The 23,464-nt window shown below is 32.3% G+C and overlaps 1 protein-coding gene across 19 annotated transcripts in view; it reads left to right on the forward strand.

The window, feature by feature from the left end:
• The window catches only part of rdgA (retinal degeneration A), a 96,461-nt gene that overhangs the window by 18,107 nt on the left and 54,890 nt on the right, over positions 1-23,464 (forward strand). For 7 of the 19 annotated variants that reach the window (XR_013038149.1, XR_013038150.1, XM_076531539.1 and 4 more), the window contains exon 2: positions 2,515-2,894. The exons of 2 other annotated variants lie outside the window; for them this stretch is intronic. Coding sequence is in view for 3 of the 17 variants with exons in the window: in XM_076531541.1 (XP_076387656.1) it covers positions 2,674-2,894; positions 11,861-11,965 (326 nt within the window). In the remaining 14 variants the exon portion in view is untranslated. Of the gene's footprint in view, positions 1-2,448; positions 2,895-11,860; positions 11,966-23,464 lie in introns of all 19 variants that reach the window. 10 more of the 19 variants (XM_076531526.1, XM_076531529.1, XM_076531541.1 and 7 more) reach the window with 9 other exon arrangements.

Below are 23,464 nucleotides of genomic sequence, written 5' to 3' on the forward strand. Positions count from 1 at the left end.
CGGTTGAAACGTATTTGAATTGGAGCTCTCGAGATTCTCGAAATGCTCAAGGAAATGTTGATATTATCCTACCATAGTGATTTGTTAAATTTCAGTTGAATGTTAACGATATTATTTCAACGTAGAATTTTTATCTTTTAAAATTGACTTACACATTTTCTTACAAGCTTTCTATAACGTTAAACATTCTTGAAAAGTTCACAGAAACACATAATCGATATCGTCACGTGTTATGCCTGTGTCAAACTTCCAACGAAAGAAACTCTTTTCCTCAACTTTGCACGCTAAATATAAAATACAGAAAGTTCTCCAATAATTTATTCAACAGCTACGATCATTACGAAATCTTTATTCCCATTCCGTGCAATTCCCCTTAATCGATCAACCGAAAGATATTGTAATTTAAACACGACAGCCAATTTTATCATCTTGTTATCCATAAAGAGCCATTAAAAGCTTGTCCGTTTCAATTCGATTCTCTAATTTAGCACTTCGAATGTTCTGCTCTATTTACATCGGTGCCCGTTAAAACAATCGAAACGAAAGTTTTTCCTGAAAGTTGCTTTCCTCGAGCAACAGGAAGACCTCTAAATAAGACGCGAGGGTAAATTTCGTTGCAAAAACTTTGTTTCCGAAATTGTCCAATGTTTGTCGACCTGAAACCGTTTACCGACTCTTCGAAAGTCAGCCTGCCTTTCGTTGTAACGTTAAGTGTTGTAATGCACGATTACACGCTATACTCTACAGGGTGATTCCGGCAACTGGGTCAAGCTATTACTTTATTCAAGCCAGAACAAAGTCGTTGAAGAAAATTATGCGCTATTTAGCGAGCTCTATAATCTTACCGTGTGATTTCTTTCGCAAATTAATCGCTGCGCTTGCATATTGTTTCATTAATACTGCGGTACAGGAAGAGGTTTATGCTTAGTTTAGGAAAATGGGAATCATTGCAGATTTAGATATAGGAGCCTATTGTAATATGTGCATATAATTAACATATGGCATATTAACATATGACATATTACAACATATAACATATGACATTATAACATATAACATTATAACAAATAACATTATAACATATAACATTATAACATATGACATATTAACATATGACATATTAACATATGACATATTAACATATGACATATTAACATATGACATATTAACATATGACATATTAACATATGACATATTAACATATGACATTATAACGTATAACATATTATAACATGTGACACATATGACACATTATAACATATAACATTATAACATATGACATTATAACGTATAACATATTATAACATGTGACACATATGACACATTATAACATATAACATTATAACATATGACATTATAACGTATAACATATTATAACATGTGACACATATGACACATTATAACATATGTCACATTATAACATATGACACATTATATCATATGACATATTATAACATATGACATATTAACATATAACATATTATAACATACAGGAACACATAGAAATTTTTGTTCAACTTTCAATGTGTAATACACTTTAAACCCACCATATTTACGTCACCTGTTTACACATTTCATGAGAAATAAATTATATGTACATAAATTGTATGTACACGTAAATGTGCATATATGCATTTACATACGTATAAAGCTTACATGTAAATTTGTGTACACGTAGTTTCATTTTTAAATTCTCCATCAAAAATCAGTCTTACTATTTCCTTCTTACTATTCAATCCTGCTCAGCGTTGACTTTTTACACTTTCATGTTAATGTCTTGTTTTGAATGTGAGGAGCAATTAATTCATTTCAGTGCAATTTAAATCGGTAATGAAGGAAAACTGGTTGCAAAAATGAATATTTTCCAGCTACATGCATGTATGTTATACAACAATACTTTTTTGTTAAAGGTACTGATTGCAGCAATAAATTCATATAATTTTTTTCTGAATAGTTTTTATGGGGATTAAAAAGTTGAATTATATTTCGAAATTACAGACGTTACCATCGGAGATTATTATGAATATGTTCTTACGTAAATAATATTCATGAGTGCTACAGATGCAATTATGTTGTTAAATAATTTTTTTCTCTTTATCAGAGCGTTAGATTCAAATGTTGTTTCATGAGCAATTCAAATTATAACACGTGACGATACATGTGTGATGATGCGTGGTGATCTGACGGATAATATAACGCATGACTGATATCACTGACACTAATATTATAACATAGTAGCAATACTAAAAACAAAAATAAAGTGCCATAAAAATAGAAAATTCCAAATAAACACAAATGAGAAAATTATTTCGAAAATAATAACACATGTAATCGCGTACTACTCTCCACGTGTCTTATTACACATATCCGTTTTCACGGTCATAATTAAAGTGTTAAATTCACAAAAGTATTCCGCGTAATAACTGCGTGTCGTATGACGCGTATCAGTTTGCACTATGAAGTGCTAATGTTACCCGACAGGTTTTTTAAAATTTCCTTATTTATTACACTAAGTGATGGCATTCGACGTACCTCGCTAAACCTTCAGGTAAAATCCTGATCACGTGAAGTTTTAAAAGGTGACTCGTTTGAACATTGATTTACGTGCAAGAGAATTTCAGAGTGTGGGTTTTATCGCGTACCCCTGACGTAATATCTCGGTAGAAAATGTGAATGACGTCGCCGTTGCTCTTAGTGAAACTTGCAGCCGTAAAGAAGATCGTTGAAAAGTGCATCGGTGTATTTACACGAATCACGTATTTTGTCATCCGTTGGAGTGTTCGTATAAAAAATATATACAGTAAAATGTTCATTGAGTGCATGCCCTGGTTTAGTTGCATAAGATGCTGTTCATCCTCGCCGGAATCTTCCAAAGTTTATGGATTGAGCTTTAAGTGAGTCATTTACGTTTACTGTGAAAATACGACGATTGGGAGTTTGTTTTTTTTTTAAATTCATTTGCTACTATCGACGAATCTTTACGTTTACTGTGAAAACAAATTTCCTTTGAAATTTATATAATGCTAGTGTTATTGTAGTCTCAAATGAACCATTACATTTATTTTCAAAATAATACGATAGCCAGTTTGTTTTCTTATGGTCTTCCTGGGTGTAGGAGTTTCAAAGTTATCTTTGTGATTGATTTCAATTCATTTTTATAGGATATTGAACGATTTGATCGATTTTTGTATGACAGTAAATATTTTTTAAATTAATTTCTATTTGATACTAGACAATTTCAGATTGATTGTTATATGACATCAAATACTTTCACTGACTGTTATATGATGTTTATTAATTTCATAATTTTTATATAATTTTAAATATGATTATACACAACATTAAATATGAATATACACAACATTAAATATGATTCAATATACACAACATTAGATATGATTCAATATACACAATATTAAATATGATTTAATATACACAATATTAAATATGCTTCAATGTACACAATATTAAATATGATTCAATGTACACAACATTAAATATGATTTAATATACACAACATTAAATATGATTTAATATACACAACATTAAATATGATTTAATATACACAATATTAAATATGATTTAATATACACAATATTAAATATGCTTCAATATAGACAATATTATATATGATTCAATATACACAATATTAAATATGATTTAATATACACAACATTAAATATGATTCAATGTACACAACATTAAATATGATTTAATATACACAACATTAAATATGCTTCAATATAAACAATATTAAATATGATTCAATATACACAATATTAAATATGATTTAATATACACAACATTACATATGATTTAATATACACAACATTAAATATGATTCAATGTACACAACATTAAATATGATTTAATATACACAACATTAAATATGATTTAATATACACAACATTAAATATGCTTCAATATAAACAATATTAAATATGATTCAATATACACAATATTAAATATGCTTCAATATAGACAATACTAAAAATGATTCAATATACACAATATTAAATAAATTTTACATAATATTAAACAAGTTCATTTTAAAAGATCTACACCGAAATCCTTTAAAAATGCAAATGTCGAACATGGCTGCACAAGATACAAAGTTCAGAAAGCATGAGAAAACTGGATAATTCAGGATATTTGTTAACATCAACCCACCGATTGCGTTATTGTCTCCTCTCATTTCCATCTGCTGTTTTACCGGCAACATTGAGATTCAGTTGACATAAGCGACAAACGATCACACTGTATTTATAGCTACCGGAGAAAAACTTGAATAAATTTACATGAATTGTCAAGACTCTGTGTACAAAGTATACCGTTGACAATTTCATTTGAATATCTCGAATCTTGTGCGGACCGTAGAAAATCTGCCACGAAGTTTTGCTCGTTCCAAACGACGAATAATTAATATCACTGTTCAGAAATCAAGGAGACATTGTATCATGCAGATACGGTCGACTCTTGTTATATCGCCACCGATATTCATGAAATCGAAAATATAGTTTCGACACGGTTTCTTTTATTTTTCTTATTACGTATTGATATTTTTATATACTATATGTAATATGTGCAGCAATACTGCATGCAGCAATATAACATATGATATAGTGTGGTGATATATCACGAGGTTATTTTAACGTGTGATGACACAGTAATATAGGGTTTGCCAAAATGTTAAGAATATGAAAATGCATAATTTTATTAATAGTAAAACTTCATGTTTGCTATATCTTTATTAAATATTTTAATGTGTATTTTATCAATTAAACATTACAGTAGTAATTCAATATTTTAATACAAATTCTATGAATTGAATATATGAAAATTTTATTCAGAATTTTAACACCTATTTCATAAATTGAATATGTATTTATAATTCATCATTTTACATATTTTATGAACTGCATATGTAATACGTGAATTCAGTCTTCCAATACATATTTCATGAACTGAATATGATATTTTAATTCAACATTTTAATACATGTTTTGTGAATAAAATATTCATTTTAATGAAGCACTAAAGAATTTCAACTAGTAACCCTTTTAACAACCCCTAGAATAATATTCCTCTATCATTCAGTTTATTATACATTCATATGTATGTTCAATGTTCTAATTCAAACCATGTATCATCCAATATAATGATACACCAAAATATAATATTATCATCATATTAAAAAATATCCAACTGCCATATTCAACACATGAAATCTTGCCACATATACCTAGGTTCCACAAAAATATTTTCGCAAATCACACGAGTACATTAAATCCGTTTGAGGGAAACGGATGCTCGCTGAACGAGAGACTTTGTATACAAGACCGGGTGACCCTTGTTTATCCAGGAAATTCTAACCACCGTCGATGCTAATTTGTTTATTCCGGTTGGAAACACTTCGCGTGATCGTAGTCACTTCTGTCGGGACTTGGATCGATTAGAAATAGTCGGACCATTCGTACCGAGGCGTTTCAAACAAAGATTAAACGACTTGTACGTGCTTATTTCCGACAACGGAATTTATGAACTCGGAGAATTGCGTTACACGAGTAGCTGAACGAATTTCAGGGGCAGCTCGTTAATCTCGTGTGACGCGGCGAGTTTTAAACTTAACTTTATTATGAGGTTAACTGTTAACCACTCGAAAGCGAAAATTAGATGGTAATCGGTCAACTTGTAGAAAACACGAGATTTCAAAGTATTATGCGAAGTTTTCTTTTTTTGTTTGTCATGGTAGGGATGGATTTGATCTTGTCGATGTGGAGTTTCTTTGATGGAAGAAGGATTGAAGAATTGAAGAATTAAAAAATTGTAAAATTGAAAAATTGAAGAATGGAAGAATTGAAAAGTTGAAAAATTGAAAAATTGAAAAATTGAAAAATTGAAAAATTGAAAAATTGAAAAATTGAAAACTCGAAAACTCGAAAGCTTGAAGACTTGAAAACATGAAAACTTGATAATTTGAAATCTTGAAAACTTGAAAACTTGAAAAATTAAAAAATTGAAAAACTGCAAACTGGAAAAGTTGAAAACTTGAAAGCTTGAAGACTTGAAAACTTGAAAACTTGAAAACTTAAAAAATTAAAAAATTGAAAAACTGCTAATTTGAAAACTTGAAAACTTGAAAACTTGAAAACTTGAAGGCTTGAAAACTTGAAAGCTTGAAAACTTGAAAACTTAAAAACTTGAAAACTTGAAAACTTGAAAACGTGAAAACTTGAAAACTTGAAAGCTTGAAGACTTGAAAACTTGAAAACTTGAAAAATTAAAAAATTGAAAAAATGAAAAATTGAAAAATTGAAAAACTGCAAACTAGAAAAATTGAAAAATTGAAAATTCTTCCCCGCCTCCTAAATCGATCAATAAAACGGTATTACCTGTGTTACAACACAGCAGTTTGGAAAATTACATCTATACAAAAGGAACCGCTATACACATCTGGAACCTTTTCCGTTAATGAATCTGTCCAACCAGCCTGATTTTGTTCCACGACTAAAGTGTTACCTAAAGTCCAGCAGATACAGAGAAATGATGACGAAGAACGTCACAAAAGCACGACTGGGAATCTCTAAATGGGTCGCAGCTTTTTGATTGAGCTTTCAGTTCTTCAACGAGGAGCACCCAGTTTGCTCACCTTTCATTCCTTCTTTCACGCTTCTTCATTGTGATCACTTCGAGTGAAAATGATTCCTTAGCCGGGACTTATGCAATGAGAGTTTAACGGAAGTTTCTTTCTTTTGCACCATACTTTTTCCTGCCTCGGATTATAATTATGAGATTTATCTTCTCAACGATGAAATCTTCATTTTATTCTCGCTTAATTCCGCCTCTTCGCTCTGAATAAGTTCACAAACATTTTATTTTTACTTCTTCAAATAATATTTATTTTTACTGGTTTCTTCTGTTGATTTTCTTTTTAATATTTTTGTTTAAGTTTTGTGCCTTATTATATTATTTTTTTTGCTTCACTGTATTACTGTTGTACTATTGTATTGTTCTAGTACTGTTTTGTTACATCACTACTTTATTTTATTATTAGTTATATTATTTTAGTGTACTATTATGTAACTATTTTTTAATCTACTAATTCTTCTGTATAAGTCCTATATGTATTATTGTACTATTATGTTACTATTCCGATATTTTGTTATTATTATTTCACGGCCTCTTACAACACAATGTATAAAAATATTTGAACACCTGAACGATTGATATATTCATATTCATATGTCAATTTCCTTCCCTCAGAAAATATCTGTAAAAGTTGAAATCAAACGCAGTAATACATATTTATAACTGTTACAAAGTGGTTCAACTTTTACTGTCGATTACGACATAACAAATAGGGATTAGGAAATGTCCATTGCACAAAATAAATTTATAAGGAGAGAAATATTATTCCTCCATATAATCTACACGTAATAAAATAATAGAACTACCGGTTATAAAAAGGGAAAAATGATTTATTTAAGTACGGCGATTACTTTCCGAATGAGAAACCGAGTTTGTGGAAATAAAGAGTTTCCCCGTAACTTTCAGTCCCCCACCATATTTGTTTTACCCCATTTTCTCGTCCGACTTCTGGTGGAATAAAATTCCATTATAAGTTGTCAGTTAGTTGTTGGTTTGCTCCTTTTTCCCGTGTCGTTCTCTAAATCCGAAACGTATCTTCCTTGACCTCTATTCATAATGAAATTAAAGTGACTCCTTTTTTTCGGTCCGGATACAAGCTAGCCGCGCGAAAGGTCAAGGGTCAAAGCGCGAGTGCTCGATTCCGTTTGCACGGTAATATCTTAATTGCAATGCTTTGCAAATTAATTAGTAGTTAATTGGATAAAATGCAGCGACGTACAGATTTTTAACGAGCCGCTCGAGCTCCCGGAGAGAACCCGCGCATCTCGAGTTCTTGTTACGTATCCCCTGTTTCAACAGCGACGATAAATAAATCAACAGTGAACGTTGATTTTCAACGTTTCCCGTACAAACACGGCGTGTAAATTTCTCCCTAAAGCGTTCTAACAAACTGTTGTCTATAAAAGCTGAAGTACATTTGCATTTTTATTTCTTTCCGGACGGAGCGGCAGATTTTTATCTTTGCACAGATCGACTCCCTCCAATGTTCTCCGTAGAGTACCAGCTAATAAAACGTTAATTACCCCATGTTAATTTAATACTACGTTACACTCTAATTTATCATATTAAGAAATTATTTTATTACGAAATACAAAATCTTTATTAACGAGCGTTTAAACGTAAAATTGCTCTCTTTTCGAATGCAATCGATTGCTGTCCGCATTCAGAAATCTTTCATACCGCTCGATGGAAACATTTTACAAGATTCGTTTAAGCTTCCACTTTTCCGATCGTTCCCATTCGCCCAAACACAGTTTCCAGAGTGGAAGCCCAGAACACTCCCGTTGCATTTAATTTTTTAGATGTTTATTGAATAACAAAGGGGATGGGTTCGCTCGATGGCGAACGTTAATTCGAATGAATATTCAAGAGGTGAAAAGCAGCATGAGGCACAGCGTTCTCGGGGATCCCACGTCGACCGTTATTGGTTAATGGAATTCTTTTTTCCTTTCGCATTTTTGACGACACGCAGATCCATAGCTGGCTTTATTGCGTACACGTGAATCCAAATCAATTTCCGGGGCAAAATGCTACGGATACATGCGACTAAATTTTCGTTCATAAATATTCATCATCGCGTGCGATGTGTGAGTACAGTGTGCACCAGAACAGCACAGTCCTAGTTTCCGCGAAATATGTCTATTCTCTTGTTTCTCGTTTTAACTTTGCAATGCGCTGACTTCTTCATGCATTATGTTCGCGTTGCGTTCACTTTTATACGCGATGTATTCCTGGTGTGTTGAGTTTGCGATGCGTTAATTTTTCCTGCGTTGAATCGTGACACGTTACCTTTTTAACGCTTTGACTATTCAATGCAATGATTTTTTAACGCGTTGACTATTCAACGCAATGACTTTTCAACGCGTTGTTTTCCTACAATATTGACTTCCACACGCGTTGTATGAGCAGCGCGCAGATTTTTTCGACGCGTTGACTTCTCAACTCGTTGTCTTCTATACGCGTTGAATTCGCGATGCGTTGACTTCTCAACTCGTTGTCTTCCATACGCGTTGATATTCCGATGCGTTGACTTCAACGCACATTGTGATCAGAATGCACAGAATTTTCGACGCGCTGACTTTTTGATGCGTTAATTTTGGAATGCGCTGACTTTCACGCGCGTTAAATCCAAAATGCGCTGTCTTCCTAACACACTGACTATCACAAACGCTGTCTTTGAGATGCGCTGACTTTTTAACGCGTTAAGTTAGAAATGCGCTGTCTTTCACGTGCGTTAAATCAGAAATGCGTTGTCTTCTCAACGAGCTGACTATCATAAGATAATTTCGCAACGCACTGATTTTTACACGCGTTGTATTTAAGATGCGTTGTCTTCTTGACGCGTTGCGTTCGAATTGCGCTGTTGAAGCGCTATGTGTCTATCGATTATATGATCATGTTTTGTACAACTATGCATTGCACCACCATACGTTGAATGAACGAATATTGTAATCATTCAAAATTATTAGTTTGAAATTTTCTTAAAATTTCATTATAAGTTTCAAATAATGAACGACACGAAATTTTAATTATGTCCTGTTTAATTAAACATTTTAATTTTTGGCCAGAAGCACTGGTTATCCTTTTATGCACATGTTTCTCTTGGGCATTTTTTGTTTAATAAAATATATTCTTTGTATTTTACCGTGTTTCGTTTCCTGCAAAATCTCGTAAAAAATATACTTTCTTCACTGCTATTATTTTTGTATTTTAAAACGCTTCGAGCGAGGGGGCACACATTCTAAGCATTACTCCCAACTCGTTAGCCATTTTCAAGCTCGAAATTATTTACTTGTTATTATCGAAGTCTGACAGACTTTTCGAAGCATGTTACAATTTAACATTACATCGACATTGCAATTTTGCCTGTAATCAGAATTTTGGCAGTCGATAACGTGGGTTGTGTTCTGTCAGCGTTCATCGTCAAATATTATTTCAGCGTAAATTGCTATTATTCGAAAATGTTCGGATGTTTTTCGATTGAGCTTTAGCAGTAGCGTTAACAATGAAAAAGTTCATCTTTCCGAAACAACGAAATAAAATAACAAATATCGACCAGCCTGGAAATCGGACACCTCTCGATTATAATTGGATCGGATTTTCCAGTATCCATCAATACGGTTCCATGATCCTGTTTAAATTTTCATCGTGCCCTCGTGTTGTTCCAGATTCGCCTGGTCTGGTCGAAACAGATTCCCACGATCGATTCATTTTTCGCCGACATTTTCACGTCACGTTACCGCAAAATCGATTCCCGCTTTTATCTCGGTCGCAGACACCCTTCTTGTTTCCGATAAGCAAATCGGTGCCACGCGGTTCTGACGCAATCGATCGCAGGCTCGTTTCGAAACGAAACGAGTTAAATCGATCGGTTGAACATTTGCACACCTTGCTTATACCTGCTGTTGCAATTTGCATACCTTGAAGTTTCTTTTTTTCGCTGCAACGACGGACCTTCGCTGTTAAGTTTAATTGTTTTGGCGATAATGCAGAGATGAAAAATGGTGTCATGTTTTAGAGGCTTGAAAGAGAATACTATGCTAAAGTGGGTAAAAGGGAGTGGAGTGCATCTTAGGTTACACTTAGTATAGCTAATTAGGAATTTATGAATTTTCCAATTTTTTAATTTCTCTATTTTCAACTTTTCAATTTTTCAATTTTTCAATTTTTCAATTTTTCAAATTTTCAAATTTTCAAATTTTCAATTTTTCAATTTTTCAATTTTTTAAGTTTTCAAATTTTCAATTTTTCAATTTTTCATGTTTTCATGTTTTCAAGTTTTCAAGTTTTCAAGTTTTCAAGTTTTCAAGTTTTCAAGTTTTTAAGTTTTCAAATTTTCAATTTTTCAATTTTTCATGTTTTCATGTTTTCATGTTTTCAAATTTTCAAGTTTTCAAGTTTTCAAATTTTCAACTTTTCAACTTTTCAACTTTTCAATTCTTCCATTTTTCAATTTTTTAATTCTTCCATTTTCAACTTTTCAATTCTTCAATTTTTCAATTTTTCAAGATTTGAAGTTTTCAGGTTTTCAAGTTTATAATTTTTCAATTCTTCAATTTTATGATTTGATGGAATTTTTAAATTCTCTAAGTTATCAAGTTCCAAAATCCATAATTTTTGTTCTACTTTGAAATAATTAAATTTTTTGTTCACGATATTCTGGAGCATTAAAACTTTCACTTTCTCCAAATTCACAAATTTCCATTTTTCCATATTCTCAAATTCCCAAATTTTGCAATTTCCACCTCGACTCGAAATGAACAAACAACTCGTACTAAATGCACCCCGTATTTAAATCAACAGCGAAACTTTTACCGTGTTTCCGAGAATATTTCTCCCTCTATTTCACGTAATTTATGCGAGTTTCAAATGAAACGGTCTTGAATTGAATTGCCAGCGAAATAGTTTACTAAACATTGTACATGTACCTTGCACTGTCAAATAACTTACCTCAATAGCTTTCTCGGTGAACCTGTTAATTTCCACGAATGGCCCCATAAAAGTGTTCCGTATTCGTTCCGTTGGTCCCGTTACAAAATTGTCGGATGTGCAAAGGGTTAAAGAACAAACGAATTTAATTGCAAAATGGTCTGCTGACACGTGTGTTCTTTTTGGTCGCGTGAGCGTGTGTGTGTGCCCCGTCCCTCGAGGGCAGCCAGTGCTTTCAGTGATCGTATACCACCATTTCGGTGTTTTCTCGTGTGTATTGTAGGTTGCTCGGATTGTCGCCGGAACTAGGACAACGGGTGCATTTCGCAGAGGGCACGAACTTACGATGCCGCGAAGATAAGAAACCGTCCGATGATTCGGAGGAAAGGTTGGCAATGTGTGAAAGGGAGCTGATTGCGTGACGAGGAACGAGTGACTCGTGTGGTGATTGGTTTGTGTGAAAGCATTTTTCTATTATTACGTGTATAAGTAACCGTGCTACTTTCCCATAATATTTTAACTCAGGAAATTTCGACTTTACTGCGACATTCCGTTTACGTACAATCTAACCGTTTATGTATCGAGTCCCTGATGAACAGTCTTACGGAGGATTTGCGAATATCTCGTTATCTATAAGATGTACGATAAAAATAGTCATTACGAAATTTGTAGCTTAGGAAATTCTCTACAAGAAAGGTCATATGAGTTTTCCTCGTAGGAGCGACCGTTAAACAATTACGCTACTCCATTCTCCTCAGACTTGGTTTAATGTCGGTGTTTAAAAATGCGGGTATTCGATTTATCCGAAATTCAATTAATGGTATGCAGAATTTATCGATTTAAAAATTTGATAAAACAACGCTCCATTGTAAAGTTATATGCATATTTTCTTGCTGCGTGTTACGAACGAATAATAATTTTCTGATAAAATATTATCGATTCTCATTGTATTCAGAAAGTATAAAGCGCGAGCATTGAAGGACGTGAGATTGCATTTGTCATTGGTAAAAACGATTGAACCGACACGTTTGGTTCGAAATTCGTATTATCAGCTTTCTGTACAATAGACCTTTAACTTGATACGATTCCAAGATCGTTTACGTGGGTTTTCGAGGGTATGTTGGAAGTCCTGCAGCGAAATCCTTTTCAATCTCTCGGTTATCCACAATGTGTAGTAAAAATAGCCAAAACGTGATCTTCTTTTAGTATCTCTTGTTGGGTTGAAGAAAAATGTGTTAGCATCGGATCCTTGAGTTTCGACCGATTGTAAATCCTTTGATGATCCTTTCCTTTTGCTTTGTCGATTGTTACGATTCAAATAGAATACGAAAATATGTAGAATATAGTCGTTGAATTTTAGACAATAATTTTGTTGGGAGGAAATCATGAATTTTATTTCAGTTATTTAGCTTTGATATTTTTCTGTTTCAATGTTTTAATATTTTATTGTTTTACTGTTATGTTTGCTATTCTATTATTTTTCTGTGCAAATGTACTAATACTACTATTTCTGTTATTTTATTTTACTGCTGTAGTAAGAGGTTAGTATTCTACTATTTCACTATACTATCATTCTACTATTTTCCTATATTATTATATTACTGTTTTACTATTTCACTTTGGTACTGTACTACTACTTTACTATTTTACTGTATTATTATACTATTGTTCTATTATTATACTATTATACCACTGTTCTACTATTTCACTATACTATTATATCACTATTCTATTATTTTACTATTATATCACTGGTCTACTATTTTGCTATACTATTGTACTATTATTCTACTATTTTACTGTGCTATTATACTACTGTTTTACTATTTCACTGTACTATTGCACTGGTGTTCTACTATTTTATTATACTATTATACTACTGGTCTCGTATTTTACTATATTACTATACTCTTGTTCTACTATTTTATTGTACTATTATACTACTAGTCTCGTATTTTACTATATTACTATACTCTTGTTCTACTATTTTATTGTACTATTATACTACTATTCTACTATGTCATTATACTATTATGCTACGATTCTACTATTTCATTACACTACTATATTCTTGTTCTACTATTTTATTATCCTATTACACTACTATTCTATTATATCACTATTCTACTATTTTACTGGTTTACTGTACTATTATACTACTATTCTATTATGTTGTCATTCTACTATATTATCATTCTATTATTTTACTACATTCTTGTACTGCTGAGTACTATGATATTACTCTTCTACTCTTTCATCATATATACTTATTTTCCACTATTTCATTGTACTATTGTACTACTATTCTACTATTGTATTATTTTACTATAATTATTTTACGGTTCACTATACTGTATTCCACAAATTAGACCATACATTATGCAACTATAGTAGCATATACTACTACGCTATCATTTTATTACTCTACTATTTTACTGTTATTTTTGCCTTATCTTATTATTACATCTAAACAAACATACTTTCCCATATTTGTCCTCACTGTAATATTATCTCAAACTTGTTACTCTAATTAATTATTTAAATTTCATATAAATTATTTTATACCAGCCATCCATTATTAATTTTACCAATAGCATTTTTGCAACATTAAATTCATAATATCTATACATATAAAACCTCCCATTAATTACATACATTTAAGTTTTATCAACACGATCACTGTTCCATAAAGAGAACATTTATGTCCCAACTTTAACAGATTAAATCATATAAATCGCATCCCCGATTGAAAGAAGATTAAAGAAACATTTAAGAACGATAAAAGGTTTCAATTTCCACGCAAATTAATTCCGGTTTAAACTTAACCGGATGAAAATTACTGAAAGAGTGTTTCACGGAGCGGACTAACTGGAATTGTCGCGATTAATCACAACGATAGAACATTCACCTAAACGCAATCGTTGTGGTCGCTTTTCTATTAAATTATTACGTACAAGGGGTTGTACGTTGACTTTTCAAGTTTAATCATTCGGCTGCGCTTTTATTGTGCCGAATTCAATGGCGGAATTCGGATTAGCTAATGGGATAAACGTTATGCGGGCCATCGCGTTTGAACGAATGAATTTGGGCGTGAACGATGAATGAACACCTTTTTGCGTGAACCATAATTGCTCTACGGGTAATTTTGAAAATTTTACGGCTGCTTCGTGACACTCTTTATCTATCTAATTGACCAAATCTTTTTTGTTAATCAAAATAATTAGAAACAGATCTGTACCGCGAGTATGTCATTTTGATTTCTGATACTTTCAGTCATGATGAGTCTTCATGCTGTCGTTGTTATTTTAGATGATTATATGGATCAGTTATTTAAGAAATATTACGATTATAAATTCTAAAAATTGTACGAGAAAAATGAAGATTATTAATTGTACAAATCATGTCAGGAATGTAACAACTATAAATTATATAAATTATATGATAAATATGACTATTATGAATTATACAAATTATACAAGAAAAATGAAGATTATAAATTGTACAAATCATGTAAGAAATATGACAACTATAAGTTTTATAAATTATATGATAAATATGACTATTATGAATTATACAAATTACACAAGAAAAATGACTATTATAAATTATACAAATTATAGAAGAAGTATAACGATTACAAATTCTATAAATTATATAATAAATATAGCTATTATGAATTATATAAATTTTACAAGCAAAATGACGATTATAAACTACACAAATTATATGAAAAATGTAAAAATCTTAAATCATAAAAAGTATAGAAGAAATATAATGACAAATTTTCTGAATTGTATAAGAAATATAATTATGTATAAAGTCTGAGGATACTTACTACACATTTTTCAACTCTGACAAATATACTATTGTACAAGGTTGCATATTATTTAGATAAACTATGTGAAATACGAGCAGCGAGATAATATACTATCTTATCCGTTGTTTGAAATAGTCGTGTGTTATTGAAACCCTCACTCATCGAAGTCGTCACATCATACGATCATTAGCAGAACTTAGAAATTGGAGTAAAATGAACAAAACGTGAAATAGGAAAAGCTTGAATAGAAAGAAAAATATTGTGTTATTAAAGCTGTCACTCATCTGAGTCCTCTCATCATACGATCAGCGAAACTCTTAAAAATTGAAATGATCAAAACTTGAAATAGGAAAAGCTTGAAGAGTAAGAGAAATATTTTGTTTTATTTGAAATCGTCACTCATCGAAGTCGTCACATCAAACAATCATTAGCGAAACTTTTCAAAATTGAAATGAACAAAACTTGAAATAGGAAAAGCTTGAAGAGTAAGAAAAACATTATGTTTTATTTGAAATCGTCACTCATCGAAGTCGTCACATCAAATAATCATTAGCAAAACTCTTAAAAATTGAAATGAACAAAACTTGAAATAGGAAAAGCTTGAAGAGTAAGAGAAATATTGTATTATTGAAACCGTCACTCATCGAAGTCGTCACATCATGCGATTAGCGAAACTCTTAAAAATTGAAATGAATAAAACTTGAAATAGGAAAAGCTTGAGGAATAAGAAAAACATTATGTTTTATTTTAAATCGTCACTCATCGAAGTCGTCACATCAAACAATCATTAGCAAAACTCTTAAAAATTGAAATGAACAAAACTTGAAATAGGAAAAGAACTTGAATAGAAAGAAAAATAGAAACTCGAAGAAATAGCTTATCGAGGAAAATCGTAATTGCCTCTAGAAGAAAGATAGGTGTTCGAGCGATAATTTTGTTTGAGTACAGAGAGGTGGATCACACATATAGGTCGTTCCAAATTTCACCGTAAACTGAATTTTACGATCGCCATACCTCGTCTGTATTATGCACGTTCAGTGCTTAATATTTGTTATCGGTGCTTCGTAGTAGAACGACGTTAAACTTTGTGATTTAAACGGCTCGGAAAGCTTGCAAAGTTACTTCGCAATTTTCGGTTTATGTTGCCTTGATGGTTGAGTAGAAACAACAAAATCATCACCGTGTTCCTCGTTTAAAACTCCATCAATTTTACGGCATTTATAAGCTCATGAAATATTGTGGAGCTTCTTCGGAGAGTTCGAACGGAAATTTAATGATAACAGTTGAAATTTTTATGCAAACGCCTGCATAAATGTTCTAAAAGCAACGAGTGTTATTCTTGTGTTAGCACTTTTGTTTAATTTCCTCCGACTGGTTTTTTATTTTACTATTTTAGCATTGTATTTTTTATTGTTTTGTAATCTTATTATTTTATTATTTATTTTTGGGCTGCTTTGTTATTTTAGGTTTTACTATATATTATTTGACTAGGTTGCATTATTTTATAATTTTATTATTTTACTGTTTTACTATTGTACTATTTTAGTAATTTATTTTCGGCTGTTTTATTATTTCAGTATAGTACTTTTTACTATTTTATAATTTCACTATTGTATTTTTTACTATTCTACTATGATTCTATTTCAGTATTTTATTTTTCACTATTTTGTTAACTATATATAATATCATTGTATTCCTCTACTATTATATTACTTTCACCACTTAATCATTTTGCTATTCCACAATTATACTATTTGATAATTTCACTATACTATTTCTTCTCTAAAACTATAATCTGCTATTCTACTTTACCAACGTAAGCAAAAATTCCATAAAATTTATCAACTTAGAATTGTACTTCGCTCTTACATTCCATTCATGCGGCTTGCCTTTTCTCACTCAGTTATTCATGTAATAATTCAAATCGAATAATGGAAAACTCTTATTTGAAACAAAGGGTTTCACATTATACCAGCGATGAAAGAAAAGTTAGAAACGCGAAATATTTCATTATTACTGTTCCACAATTACGTGTAATTCCCTAATTAATTCTCCCACCATTTGAAGAATTGTTTCGCGACTATAGGGTGGGCCGTGCACTTTAATCACCACCCGTCCACCCACATGCCGTTCCTAATCGTTGAACATTTTTTTCCGGTATATTTCCCTGCATATTTTCAACAAACGAGTCAACAACGATCGCGTCATAGTCGAAGCGATCCACAAATCACTAGACACGCGAACCTTCTCGAGAAGTCACGGATTTATATTTGCAAAAATGTCGAGGCTGGAGGCCGTAAGTTATGCGCATAACTAATGCCAAACTTATATCTACTATTCTTTATTCCCGCACACTGTTTCACCTGTTTTACATGTCGCCCCGTTTAATCCTCACGCACGTTCGCACGTTGTAAATGATCGTGTGCGTGCGTAATGAACACCTGCATTTATACAGATGTCAACCCTCGAGTTGGCGCGTGAAGAGGCTGAGACGTCAACGATACAGAATTTTTCTCACGATACTGTCCGTGAACGTTCGTCAGACATCTTGCTGTCGCTTCGACGCATATAAAATTAAAATAAGAGTCTTAATCGCTAAATCAAGGAACAAAATTTCGAAGTTTCGTAAATGGGATCAGCGTGACGCAATTAATTGAAAGAATATTTTATTTATTTGAAACATTTTTAAACCGCGTAATAAATTAAATCACGATAGATTGTTAGAGAAAGAAGGTACCGATGTCAACCCACGAGCTGGCGCGTGAAGAGGCTGAGGTGTTCAGAAGAGCTACTGCAATTGGTCAGAATAGAAAAATGGACGCCTGACACGTATTTTCGGCGGTATTGGTTCTCGCGGTCGCCAATTAGGCGAAAAACAATGACAGGCAAATGTTTCGAGAGTGAGATAGTGCTACTTACGTTCAGCAGTTGTTATTCTCATTATTCTTATTTGCCGAAGTGTAACTGAAAGTGGTCAGGGTGAGCTTCTTTTACTTTAGGTCACACGCCAACTCGTGGGTTGGCATCTATGTATAATACACAGACGTTGGAAAAGAACACGTTAGCTACGAGTCGATTTTACGACCAAACGATCTGATGGAACGGAATCGATAGCGTGACTGTTGCCACCCAGTATGTTGATAAAAATTAATGGAATGCTGTTTTAAAATCCTTTGGCGTCACGAGAACACGCGGGAAAATTGATACGAGTTTATGCAGTACACTTCTCTTTAGTTATGGATGTTTTTTATACAGTTTCCAATTTTCAGAGTTTATTCATTTAAACAAGTTCGTGGGGTTGTGGACGGTCGACAGATTTTCAATTTGAAAATTTTATGCTTTCAAATTTTATTCAATTTTGTGGCTGAAAGTGGTTCAAATTTTATTCCGTATTTTTGGTGTTTTGAGGGTTTCAATTTTTTATATTTGAAAAGTGGAATTTGAATTTTGGGGATTTTTAAGAGTTTACTTTGAATTATGTAAGTTGACATATTTGGGAGTTTTAGATTTCTTACATTGCTGAATTTATAAATTTTTAAATCTCTACATTTCTGAATCTCTACTTTTGCAAATCTTTAGAATTTTTAAATTTCTACGTTGCTAAATTTCCAAATTCTCAAACCACAAATCTTGCAAATTTTGAAATTTTCACCCCCCAATTACAAAACCTTAAAATTTGCAAATTTTGAATTTTTCAACCCCCCAATTTCCAAACTCTAAGATTTGCAAATTATGAAATTTCCAACCCACCAATTCCTATAGCCCAAAATTTGCAAATTTAGAAATTTCCAACTCTCAATTTCTAAAGTCCAAAATTGTCAAATTTCCAAATTTTCAACCCTTAAATTCTTGAACCCTAAAACTTGGAAATTTTTTAATTCTTAACCCAAAAATTTCAAAGCCCTAAAATTTGAAAATTACCAAATTTCCACCCTCCAAAATCTTAAATCCCAATGCTCCAAATTTAAAAATTTCCAACCCCCAAATTCTCACATTCGCAAATCTTAAAATTTGAAATTCCTCAATCGAACTAAAATATTAATAAAACTTTCACCCTCCATAATTTTCAATATTTCTATATTTCCTCAAACCCACCCCTTTGCAAGTGCAAACAAAATAAAAAGTTCCATCACTCATTGAAGAAACCGACTTCTAAAAGCATCTGAAATGCAAATATTAATCGTTACTATCGAACTGACCCAAATACATGGCAAGCATTAAATAATGAGACAGCGGTAAGAAGTTCCATAATTATGGATTACTTGGAGATCAGAATGGACGGAAGAATTAATTTTTTATTCGAATCGGGTTTCCAAGCGCGACGCATTTAGAGTCAGATGATTCCATGTGGCAGAAAATCGATTCTTTTGAGCTTGCAAACGAGAACGAGACCTTTCGTGTGTTACTACAAATTTTTTTCACCACCTCTTTCCTTCCAACGGAAATTCGAAATACGATCTTTCTCGTTACCGCGTTCGGAGATTTTCGAGGAAGGAAACAAGGCGGACCTCGAAGAAAAAGAACTTTGACCCGTTGAAATTCAAATTCTTTGTTTTCGAAGGTTTGTCGATGGGTAAAAAGAAAAAAGCGCTTGCTCTGCTTCCGGGTCGAGTGTTTTTCGAGTGAAGTGAAAATGTCCCGCGGTGCTAATCGGTCGTATCGATTATTCCGCATAGAAATGGGGCTAGAACATTCCGCTTTCGATAACGTGGCTGAATAAAAAGGCAAGGCTGATTATCAACGTAAACTGGACGGAAAATATTAATCGATATCGTTTATTATTTAACGAGCAACGTTTTATCGTGTCGCGGACGCTGTTTGTATTTATTTGTTTCACCTACATCGAATGCTTAGGGGGAGGCGCTGCTGCCCTCGCGAGAGTGAGGTGCAAGGACTGTGCAGTCGAGGACGTCGGTGAAATTTTCATTTTTGTATTTGGAAACTTGATAATTTGTCATTCTTGTGTTCAGTATTAAGGATAGATGTTTATATTTGATATTATGTTTATATTTGAAATAAAGAAACCCCAAACCTACTAAATCCCTAAATCCCCAAATTCCCAAAATTCCCAAATTCCCCATATTCCAAATTTCCCAAATTTCAAATTCAACAAATTCCAAATTTCCCAAATTCCAAATTTCCCAAATTCCAAATTTCCCAAATTCCAAATTCCCCAAATTCCAAATTCCCCAAATTTCAAATTCCCCAAATTCCAAATTGGCCAAATTTCAAATTCCCCAAATTCCAAATTCCCCAAATTTCAAATTCCCCAAATTCCAAATTCCCCAAATTTCAAATTTCCCAAATCCCAAATCCCCCAAATTTCAAATTCCCGAAATTCCAAATTGGCCAAATTTCAAATTTCCCAAATCCCAAATTCCCCAAATTTCAAATTCCCCAAATTCCAAATTGGCCAAATTTCAAATTTCCCAAATCCCAAATTCCCCAAATTCCAAATTCCCCAAATTCCAAATTGGCCAAATTTCAAATTTCCCAAATTCCAAATTCCCCAAATTCCAAATTCCCCAAATTCCAAATTCCCCAAATCCCAAATTCCCCAAATTCCACATCTTCCAAATTTTAAATTTCCCAAATCCCAAATTCCCCAAATCCCCAAATCCCAAAACCCCAAAATCCCAAAATCTCCAAATCCCCAAATCCTCAAACCCCGAAATCCCCAAAATCCCCAAATCCCCAAACTCCCAAATCGCAAAATCCCCAAATTCCCACATTCCCAAAAAATCTCTAAAAATCCTAAATTGCCAAAATCCAACCCTCCAAACTACCAATAAACCTTCCCAAAATTACAAACCCTTCTACCTTTCAAATTCCCAAACCATGAAATTACCAAATTACCCACACACAAAATTACCAAATACCTATTACAAATTCCTAAGTTTCTAATCCCTGTGGATCTCCACACCCACGCTGCCCACGAGCATTTGATCTGCCCATTGTTCCAGTAAATCATGCAGGTTGCATGTCGAATGAAAACTCTCTGCAACGCGTTGTTTTCACGCGAACGCTCGACAAACGTTAACAGTTTCGATTCGAGTGCATTTTAATTGCCGAGAAATCGAAATGTCGATGTGCATTTTACAGAATAACATGCATCGTTTGTCCTGTCGTTAAAATGTACGCGATTGTTACTCTTTTAAACGTTATGATAAAAAACAATAGCCTCGACGTTTTAAATTGTACCTTATGACGTGGAAACTAATTGCTGCTTATCAGTTTGAGAGAATTGGTGAATTATAATTATGAACATGTTTGTTGAAAATTTAGTAATATTAAGGTAAATGTTTGATGAAGTAAATTTTAGAAAATAGGAAAATAAAATTGAACAGTTGGATGACTTTGTTGGATCATAGAAGTATATGTCTTCTTTTGAAGAAAAATATATAGAAGAGTATGTTAAAAAATTATTTATATTAGAGTATATTATTATATATTGTAATTATGTAAAATATTTATTTGACTGCGATTGACTATTCTTTTCTCTGTTAAAGTTACAACAAAGCAGTAGAAAAATATAGTGGAATAATTATATTCAATTCTACATACATATATTCTACATATTCTGTACAAGATTACATACATGTTACATACCATTAAACATTTTATCTATGAATAACGTACTTCATATAATTATTATTTTAGTACTTCATTTTGTGGAGCACAGTAGGTAATCACATTATTAGACGTTATGAGAAGCATGTATCTTCTACTTGTAATAGGTAATGTTACCTATATGTATATCCAAAATGTACATATGTGTATTGTGCATAATACACGTAAGTAAGTATTTATGAACGTTTTCATATAAAATTAGTAAATCAATATAACAAGAATTTCATTTAGAGATCAAATAATTTAATTTAAGATACTCAACATATGTGGTACTAATGATTTAATCATATATGAGTATACATATCTACATTCAGTACTTACTTGATTAAAAACGAAATAAAATTAATGCATCTTTTATGAAGGTAATTTAAACTTGCCTATATGTATAATAAGTTTATAGATACCATATTTGATGCACACAATGAAGAGTTAACAAATTTCTAACAATAAGTAAAATTAACTCCACATAATCATCTCTAGTAATATAAAGAAACAAGTCCACTTTCCTTATTTTTTGACTTGTTTGAAATGAGTGTTAGCTATAATCCTCCTCAAAAACTGGCAAAACCTTGTAAAAACTGTTACGAAAATATATGTTAAATACTCAAAAATATACATATGTAATCTTGTCACGAAACATGTTTCTCGCTTTAAATGTGTCTTTTTTAGTGTTCCATCAAATGTATCTTTTTTAGTGACCCGTCAAATGTATCTTTTTTAGTGTCCCCTCAGAGCTCATATTGCGGTATATAAATTATAACTGTAAAAATCATGTCTGAAATTTCTTACACGTTTCTTGTCGATACCTTCCAACATATTTCAGGAGCGAAAGAAAAGAAAGGAACTGAAAGTTCTCGATAACCTGTCCCCGGTTATCAAAGAATCAGGAAGGATGACGGAAGCACGTTTCATCGCCGACACGCGACAATCAATCCGAAGAACTCGTGAGAAAGTCGATCTGGTGAATCGACTTGCACGATGACTCGTGCTATTTTTTAGCCATTCTCTGTGTTATCGCGATGTAAGAAAAATGAAATCAATCGATCAGTCGATGATACGCTTTTCAAAATTTTTATGACCTGTCCAAAGTGACGAATAAATGAGACTGCGGTTCTTCAACTTTGGAATATTGAGACTTTGGAATTTTGAGGTTTGGGAAATTTGTCACTTTGGAATTTTGAAGTTTGTGAAATTTATGAATTTGGGATTTTGAAGTTTGGGAAATTTGTCACTTTGGGATTTTGAAATTTGTGAAATTTATGAATTTGGGATTTTGAAGTTTGTGAAATTTATGAATTTGGGATTTTGAAGTCTGTGAAATTTATGAATTTGGGATTTTGAAGTTTGTGAAATTTATGACTTTGGAATTTTAAAGTTTGTGAAATTTTAGAGTATTGAAGTTATGATATTTTAAGATCGTTAGAATTTTAATATTTTACA

Source organism: Megachile rotundata, chromosome 5, assembly GCF_050947335.1.
Source record: "Megachile rotundata isolate GNS110a chromosome 5, iyMegRotu1, whole genome shotgun sequence".
Lineage (NCBI taxonomy): Eukaryota > Metazoa > Arthropoda > Insecta > Hymenoptera > Megachilidae > Megachile > Megachile rotundata.